Here is a 9,905-nt window from a genome sequence, read left to right as displayed (position 1 = left end):
AACCAATTGCTAGTTATCATTAAATTCTGGTAGCCCTTAATCACAACCACTCAGAAACATTTTTTCTCATTCCTTTGATTAGAATAACACCTTATAAATTATAATATCCAATTATAGTTAATAATATTCATGATCAAATAAGTTAATTATCAGCCTGGTGAGCTGATGGAGGGTCTGCAGTGTAGAGGGAGAACAGAACTGGTACCAGCACAGTTCCCTGAGGTGTTCCTGTGCTGCAGATCAGCTTGTTAGAGACATCTGGCTGGTCAAAGCTCACATCATTTAGATTTTCTAGTTTAACATTTGGATTCACATGTTATACTTAAAAATAAGATGGGCTTTTTTTAAGATTTACACAACAATCATCACTTATTTATGCAGGTGCCACTGTCTTCAGAGTTCTGGTTCAACACTGAAGGATGGAACGGTTGAACAACAACAAGACGTCTTTGGAAAGGATGTTCAGTTCCTGCTACAACTTCACATACCAAAACCACTCAATTCTATACTGCCCATATGACTCTGGTTATTACCGTCACTCTGATCCATGTTACACCATCCTAGAAATGGTGGACTGGTTCTCCATAGTCATTGGACTTCCTTTGACTCTAATAGTGATGGTTGCAATTTTTCTACAGGTGAGACAAAGAATATAAATGTTTTCTGTAACGTTCACAATCTTTTCCTGTGATTCTGTGTCTCTGCTGCTGACTGCTTACATCAGACTCTGCTCCTGCTGCTGCTCTAGCAATTATCTCCTGATGTCCTGCACCTGGGACTGCTCTGATTTGTGGAGCTGTCACACCTGTGGGCTGATCTATAGGGCATTTCTAAAATAAATCAGATTGGCTCCACACCCCAGAAATCATCTCAAGTTCCCCAGACGGTCAGACAATAAAATTACAAACTGAGAAATGGCATTGTTTGCAGCATCAGTAATTTTGGGAGATGAGGATGTCCCAGTGGCTTCATTTCAACATGCTTCAATAGTCGGGAGTGCATGTAGCAGGGAGAGTGAATCCAGTCCGCTCTCTCATTTACCACCATCTACACATGGAAATAGAGTAAATCAATCAGTTAATGTGTTGAACCTAAAGATTTAACACATCAATGTGAAGTTTGAACAGATTGAGAATGTTTGGCTCATGGATATAAACTTGATCAATCCCTCAATAACAAATTCTCATAAAGTAAATGGCTCTGTGGTCATTTGCAGATGTCTCACAAAAATAACATTTGCTTTGTTTATTAGATTATTATGTGTCTGTCTGCTTTATCTTGTATTTTTATTTCTAGACAGACCTGCATGAATGGATCATATAAAACATCCCTTGTGATCAAATAAACCCTGTATAAAGTTACCTCTGAACTGTAAATTCCTCCCACTTACACTCTCTTATCCAGCGATGGCATTTCTCTGCATTCTTTCAGGCTTTAGTAAAGGGAATGAAACAAACTCCTGTCATATGGTCACCATGGTAACATGGAGAATCACTCCAGCAGACACTGAAGCAGCAGAGTTTCATTGTTACTGTTATATTTGATGAAGCAATATTCAGGACAGAGCTGTCTGCTTCACCTCTACACAGCTTGTCCAGTTGTGACGCAGATGCACTGCCTGTTCTAAATTTAGTAATTTGACGTCATTTGAGGATTGCCCCATTTATACCTGTCTCCTCCAGAGTCCAGGTGCCAGATTATTGATTACCTTGTGTGAGAAGACCTTCCATCGTTCCTAGACTGCCTTCCTGTCAGTGACTCTGATCGTTTGTGGATTCCTGCCTGGTTCCTCGCTCCTGTCAGACTCTCCTGTTGGTTCTCAGTTTCTGGACATCGACCTGTGGACGTTTCCTGACTCTGCCTCTCTGCCACTAACATGTCCCTCTCCCTTCCAGTGGTTCCTGAGTCCATTCCAGAAGTTTCCCACACCAGCTTCACCTGTTGTTTAATAAATCTTTTAAATCTGCTCTTTGTGTCTGGCTGAATTATCAGGTCTAAAACACAAAACCAATGTTCAGCAACAATGAATGAGCTGTTTGACTTTGTGTCTGCTCTTTAAATAATGGTTCTCTCTCATTTCAGGTGTAAGTTTACCTTTTCTAACCTCTAGAAATGACTGAAATGTTTGAAACAGGAAACATTTTACATGTTAATAATATTCTGGTGTCATTAGTTACTTTTTTCTCTGTTGTCTTTGTTGCAGGTGAAAAAGGATCAGGGTGTCCCAGTCTACGTCATAAACCTTCTCTTTTCTGATCTCATTCAATTCTGTGGCAGAATTACATATTTAGTTAAGTCTAGGTATGATACCGGCTATCCCATCATGGAGTTTCCTATCGGCTATGTCATTATGTGTTTTGGTTTAATAGCCAGTGTTGGATTCATGGTCTGTATCTCCTTGGAAAGGTAACTATGTGTTTCCCTTTAAGCTTCTTTATTGTCTCATATAATCCTGTTAGTCAGTACCTGATAGTCTCCATGGACTAAACAGCTCCATCTGTTATTACAGGTATTTGGTCATCGCCAAGCCACTGTGGTACAGATTCAGGAGAAACATCAAGACCTATGTGGTGGTCTGTGTTGTGGTCTGGACTCTTTCTCTTTCAGCTCTACTACTTATGCATGATACTAAAACTGCAGTTATTTTTTATGAAAACATCATACCTAGTTTGGCCCTCCTACCCTTTCCATTCCTCATCTTCTTCTTGGTTGGGACTATTAAAGCTCTGTCTGGAGCCCTCAGTGTCCCAGCAGAAGAAAAAAGACGAATTGTAGCCATTCAGGTTGTGGTGCTGCTAAATTACTCTCTGCTTTTCCTGCCCGTGATTAGTTACTTCCTATCAAAGAAAAACAAAATAATTTTTGATATGCTGTTATTTGTTTGTCTTTATCTCAGTCCCCTTGCAGACACAACTCTGTATTTGTTAACTCGGAAAAGCATCCTGGATAAGTTTCTGGCTTCACTCTGTTCTTGTAAAGCATCAGCCAATCAGGAGATGAGCAGCAAAGATACTGAAAGCACGACTGCTCCACATACTGAGACTGTTTAGGGTTTAATATCTGGAGCCTCCACAACAATCTACTGTAGCTGTTTTTTTTCTGAAAAACAATGTGCTTCATAATAAGAATGCTGTGTATCATTGATAACTATAATTGATCTCACAATGGAGAAATTCACTTCTGCATCTTAACCCATCACTCTTGGGGAGCAGTGGCTGCCATGTGCGGCGCCTGGGGAGCAATCTGGGGTTAAGGGTCTTGCTCAGGTACCCAGAGTGCAGGCAGTGGTGATCAAACCGGGTACTTGCATCCTTCTCTGGGTGCAAGCACGCTGCTCTAACCACTAGGCCACCACCTTCATTCAATCATTCTGATGGTGGTTTTCTAATATACTTATGTTGTTTGTTTCTTCTGTGTGTAAATAGGTCCTTAACTTCTTTTTGTCTTAATTTTGCTTAGTAGTTCAGTTAAGTTTCACTACATAGGCTTTGTTGATTGAAATAAAGTGTTACTTCAGATAAAGAGCATTCTATACTGATGTTCTCTGGGTGTTCATTTTATTTTGTTAATAAAATCTTGAACTTGGAGAGAAGTTGTCACTCCTTTGTTCTATATGTGTGCAGAGTTTGCTGTTAAAAAAACACCAGTGATGGAATTAATTCCTTTCAAATAATTTCTTGATATCAGCTGTTTGGGCTGATATTTACCAGACAATTCCTAACAGACAGAGAGTTATTTATTAAACATTAAAAAACTTTTTTTAAACTCATTTATAATTTATACCCGTTAGGATGACCCTGTATATAAAATGTGCACATTTGCAGTTTTACACTACAGAATCTACACTGTATTCATTATTACAAAAATACAATTAGTACAAAAACATTTTCTTCTCTTTTACAGAACTTCTTCTAGCAAAACCACCTTTTTGTCTTTATTTTGAATAATAATTCGTATTGTCTCTAAGGAAAAGTTTAACAGCACCCATCCATCCATTTTCCAACACGTTTATCCCTCATGGGGTAATGAGGGGGTGCTGGTGCCAATCTCCAGCTGTCAATGGGCGAGAGGCGGGGTTCACCCTGGACAGGTCAGCAGTCCATCACAGGTTAAATAGCATAGGTTCTGTATTTAATACAAAGGGTTTTGTGCATCTGTCAACACCAAGTTGGACAGCTCAGTGTTACAGTAGGTCCTTTCACAATTAGAGGGAGCTAGCGAGTCAGAACCCAGGGAACAGAGAACAGATCAGATTAAAGTGGAGGGTTTTTATTTCTCATAAAAACCAGTCTCTTAAAAAGCTAAAAAACACAATAAAATGTTTTCTTTAAATAATCTAAAATCAGTAAAACAACTAAAAACGGGAGGCTTCCAGTCCAGGATAATTGTCCAGCAGCAGAGTCCACAAAAGTAGTGAGTTCTTAGTTCCACCCCGCAGCCGTCTCAGGATTGGTCCAGTTGCACCGCATCCTTGCTGTGGTCCGCCCCCAAGCGCCTCTCACTCGCCACTGGACTCCTGCAAACACAAACACACGCTGGCCAGAAGCGTTGTTTGTGGAGCCAACTGATCTTTGCTGCAGCCCTTCCAACGTGGCAAAACCCTGCAGATGTCAGTGGAAAACGTTTACTCACGGATGCAGGCGCCCCGCTGCCAATCCAACGCTTTGTTTTCCACTGCACTCTGTTCCTGCTGCAGAGATGGTCCCCACGTCGTGCCGATCAGTCTGCTTATACTTATACTTGGTGGTTACTTAGTCTCTCCTCCCACCACACCTGGCTGTTATGGCCTGCTTCTCCCCTCTGCTCCTGTAGTGAGTTCTTCACCCTTTAAATGTTCTGCCAGCTTCCTTTGGCAAGTCTGTGAAACAGCTGATAGGCTGCTTCCAGGCACACCCACAACTCCACAGGTGGCCATCATCAGGGGCCTGTTTCAATAAGGAGGTTCAACCAACTCTGAGTTAAAACTTGAACTCTAAGTTGACTTAGCCTGAGATGGGAAACTCTGAGTTTTGTGTTTCAGAACAGCTGAAATTAGTTAGTTCAATCAACTCTGAGTTGCCTGACTCTGAGTTAAGCGCGTGCACCACTACTATAAAAAGCCATTATCAATGGAGCACAGATATTACGAGTCACCATGGCAACAGCGTCAGACAAAAAAAGGTGTGCATATTTCTCACCAGCAGAACTGGTTAATTACTTTTATACAGTGTTGGGTGTAATGAATTAAATTACTAAGTCATCTAAATACTGCAATTAAATTAAAGACTATAAAACAATAGTGGATTTAATATCAAATTTTAAAAGGTATATTTTTAATTTAACTTACTCCCTCTAGTTACACACTTTGGTCAATTTAAGATTAATTCATGCAATTGAATATTGTTTATTTGAAAGCGTTAGAAGTGCAGTTTCTTGTCTCTCCTTGTATTGTTCAAGTGGTTGAGGTTAATTTGGGATTTAGAAAGTAATTAATAAGTAAGTAAAACAAATTGGTAAGTAGACCAATACTTTCTAGAGACAGTAATTATTACATTAATCTAATTAGACTTGTTGAAGATAAAATTTGTAGTTAGTAATTAAGAACTATTTTAGAGTAACTTACCCAACTGTTATAATATCAGAGGTGAAACTAGAAGAACAGTATTTTATTAAACCTTATTTAATTTTCATGGATATGTGCAATCCTGCAGGCATCAAAAGAACATGGCAGCAGCTGAAAATGAAATATAAAAACATATTTCAAGCAGGTAAGCCTTGAGCACATCATAGGAGTAGCTACCTGGCTTTACAAACATTTGACATATTAAATGACTAAATGGCATTCAGTGTAGCATTTTTGACATAGGTCTAAATGTTCATTCTCGTTTGACTTCTACTCAGCCAACAGAAAGAAGGCAGAGGCTCATAAAACAGGAGGAGGACCTGCACCACCACTCCTGACAAATGCAGAAGAGATGGCCAGTCACTCCAGAAGATTTAAGTGCCTTCATAAAATGTAAGAGGTCTACCTACAGTGTTATTTTTTATATAGACTAAATATGATACTTCCATTTATATTACTTTGGATTGGGTTTTTTGTTGGTTCCAACAGATTCGGATGGTAATATCTGCCTCTTGGAGCCTCCTGTCCCAACATTACCCCATGCAGTTGTCAGTAGCCTACTCCATACACCATCAATTATGACAAATAGTATTATAAAGTGTACTCTATGAAATGCTCATCTGCACAGGATGATGGGGATGAAGAAGCCGTTTCTGCTGCCACAGACAAGCCTACAGAGGTAATTTTAATATTATATGTGTACACATCAAACAATCTACACATTCACATTTATATGTGGAGTATCCTATAGAATCCAAGTTTATATCTATAAATGGTCATTCTTATCTCTACCTCCCCAGAGTTATGGAAGAACGGCAGGAGGAAGGTCCATCAACTTCTGGTGCACAGATGGACACAGTTCAGTGATTTACAGTAAATGCCACAGTTTCATTCTGAATTTTAGACTACATTTATGATGTAACTCTAATCTAATGTATTTTCAGTTGCCAGTTAAGGAGTTATATAGACTTCTTCTTATTAAAAAGATAGAAAAAAACAGCAAAGAACTTGTATACTTGGACCGCCAGATCCAAAAGGCAGATCTGGAAATCAACATTCTGAAACTAAAGTGAGAGGTGAGTGTATGGTCACAGGTGAATTCTAGGAAGTATTAAAACTATTTAAATTTTTTTTTTTTTTTTTTTTTTTTTTTTTTAGCAAATGAAGAACACCATATAAATTGCTGTGATAGGATAGGGATATGACAAAAAATCCACTCTGGGCCTCAAAATCCTTTCCCGGCGTAAATGTAACTCCCTACGAAGTAATACAACCTCTTCGTCAACAAGATCATCCATAAAAGGACATTTCATTCCCTTTGATGCGCTCTGCGTGACTGAAATGTGCGCAATGAATATGTCCCCAAAGAATCAATGAGGTGTTTAAACACCATTTCCTCTTTAAAAAAGGGGAGGAGACCAAAATAAACTCTGGGTTTTCTCAAGAAAACCTGCTCCCGACCAGGTTAGGTTCACAGAGTAAATTGCCATGGTAACTGACTCTGAGTATAAGTTACCTCTCTTTCAGAAACGGGCTTGACTTACTCTGCTTTCTCAGGTTTAACTTACCTCCCTTTCTGAAACAGAAAACCCAGAGTTTCCCTCATTTCAGGGTTAACATACTCAGAGTTTTCACTTAACCTCCTTTCTGAAACAGGCCCCTGGTAATTTGTCCTCAGAGTTCACAGTGGATGAAAACACCACAACAATAAAAACATGCACTAAAAGAGAAATCATGCACACATGTTTACATAATCCCACCATCACAAGAAAACAAATTTCCACTGTGTGACACATCCTGGGTCTCTAGAGAGATTATGTGAAGGATTTCATCTTCTTTCTTTGGGGGCGGACCAAATCTGTTTAGCTTGTCCTGTCCACTGGGGACCTAATCGTTAAAGATCAGCCTCAACACGTCTTGATGCTTTTATTCACCAGTGAGAATCGATCAGTGCACCAATCAAAAGTGAGGAGATGACATCACACAAGCAAGCCAGATGACCATTTAGGCTACTGACATGTTCAATACAGAAAATACCTATTTATTATTTGCAAATGTCTTCACTTTTATTCATGATTATTGAATTTTTCCTGTTAATTATTTATCCTCAGTAAAGTTACGTTAGGAGAGCCGCACCATTAACCCACGGGGCGTGGTAACCAATTCATTTCCCTCTATGGTGAAGATCAAGTTTTATCTACACATTGTAGTTGTACAATATTTATAGAAGTTTATGTACTCATTTTCTCTACTGTTTAGGAGGTGGATCAGCTAATCAGATCTCTCTGTTCCCACCATCTTCCTGCTTCAGACCCTCTCAGTAGCAATGTCTCAAAATTACGTCATCGACATAAAAGGAAAATGGAGATTCACAAATGCAAAAAGGAGATTACCAAATGCAGATTCCACATACAAAGTCAAGCATTTTTATTTTCAAATCTCGAAAATATATTTACAAAGACACGTTTATTTATATAAATTTGTTTATTTATTTGTATGTCACTTTTTTATATTTGTATTTTGTTTATTTATTTGTATGTCACATTTTTATATTTGTATTTTGTACTTGGATAGTTATAAATGTATGTATATGTATATATATAAATATCCTTTTATATTTGTTCAAATCTTTTTAAGACAATCCTCACTCCATACATCTCCTACTATTGTAAGTTAAATTTAAAATCCAAAACAGGGATTTAACTTGTATCGGGGGGCACCAGTAAGTGGCGCAGTCTCCATAGCCTCTATAGACCAGTTCATTGTTTTTGTTTCGATGCGGGTTTTCGCGCATGCGCGCCGGACTGGTTGGCAAAAGACGAACACAATGGCGGACGCAAACAGAGAAACTGACGAGTTCTCCACGTATTTTTCTTCTTTAGATAACGTATCACAAGATCGTTTTAACAGTAAGTTCATGGTTGATGGTATCAGATTGCCAGATCCACACAGCAAAAGCCTGAAGGGACGGAGCGAGTCTGTGAAATGCTGGCCAGGGGTTTCGTACCGCGACACACAGCTGCCTTATAAACACGCAGGCCAGTACAGACGAGAGAGCATGAAAGCCACGAAACCACTGGAAGGCTACAATTATTTTATATCGAGAAAAAGGCTGCAGCAACGGCCGCGACGCCATGAGGGATTAAGCGGGTCAGAAAATGGATGGATGGATGTTCAGACATGTTTGTGTAACAGCAGAAAGCGGCGTCGGACACAGGCCGCGTCTCAGCAGAGGAAGGATTATTTTGGTGTTTTTGTCTTGTTAAAATGGGTGGGGGTGTCGGCGACATTGCAGCGTAAACACAGAAGTACTAGCGCCCGTGAACGGGGGCGTAATGGCAGCAGCAGCCGCCGCCGCCGCTGTCTGCTCCGCAGCCGTTGTCTGAAGCAGCAGCGGCTGCTGCTTCAGACAACGGCTGCTGCTGCTACCGCTTCTCCGGCCCGTGTAGCGATCGCCACCTCCCCTCCGCCGCTATTTAAGTAGAACAATGACTAGAGCAGAATTAAGTTGTATTTACCGTAGGGTGACCAAACGTCCGTATTTCCCGGGACATGTCCGTATTTCACGTCCTGTCCCGGGCGTCCCGGGTTTTTTTTAGAAAGTGAGGAAATGTCCTGCTTTTTAAATTACCTTCATTGGACCATTAAATTGACAGGCACTAGGGCATTGCGCACAGCGCTGCGTGTGACGTAACCCCTGAGCCGTGTCAGTGCGGGCAGCCCTGTTCTTAATCAGAAGATAGATAGCGTGGATAACAATATCTATCGATCGATAGACGTGGGGCGTGATAGGAAAAAATACGGTCGATAAAAACTTCGATAGACAGTTTTACTTCCTTGCTACAGTCGGCACGCCGTCACTAAGCGCCGCCCTCTCAAACCACAACACAGAGCACGTGAATATGTAGCAGCAAGTAGCGGCGGAGGAAACGGTCCCAAAACGAGGTTTTACTAGTTCGCCAGCCTGATAGAAATAAACAACAGTGATTTGTAAAACTTGCAAGGAACCGGTAAAAGCAGAGTCTGGTAACGCAACCCACCAGTATTCATCACGTAAGCCGCTCACACCCGCAGCAGCGCGAGCTGCGCCTCGTCGTCGTCGCTTAACTTCTTCCAAAACAAAGCAGGCATAGCAGCTAAACTGGGCTCCCTTCTTTGTGATAAAATGACAAAGCGTCCAAGCGGCATAAGGACATCACGCATGCAGTAACGTGCTTCATAGTGATGGATATGTCTGCTGTTCTCTGCAGCTGAAAAACCTGGCTTCAAACAATAACCTGCCACTCTTGATCCGCTATATAAA

At 40.5% G+C, this 9,905-nt stretch overlaps 1 protein-coding gene across 1 annotated transcript; it reads left to right on the top strand.

The window, feature by feature from the left end:
• Positions 1-566: 566 nt before the first annotated feature.
• Positions 567-3,130, top strand: LOC118557036 (G-protein coupled receptor 4-like). Its single transcript, XM_036125913.1, has 3 exons — positions 567-638; positions 2,174-2,406; positions 2,510-3,130. Exons 1-3 carry the CDS (start codon positions 567-569, stop codon positions 3,048-3,050), a joined length of 846 nt encoding a protein of 281 aa, XP_035981806.1. The 3' UTR covers positions 3,051-3,130.
• The last annotated feature ends 6,775 nt before the right edge of the window (positions 3,131-9,905 follow it).

Source organism: Fundulus heteroclitus, chromosome 22, assembly GCF_011125445.2.
Source record: "Fundulus heteroclitus isolate FHET01 chromosome 22, MU-UCD_Fhet_4.1, whole genome shotgun sequence".
NCBI lineage: Eukaryota > Metazoa > Chordata > Actinopteri > Cyprinodontiformes > Fundulidae > Fundulus > Fundulus heteroclitus.
This window is presented reverse-complemented; position numbering and strand designations above follow the sequence as displayed.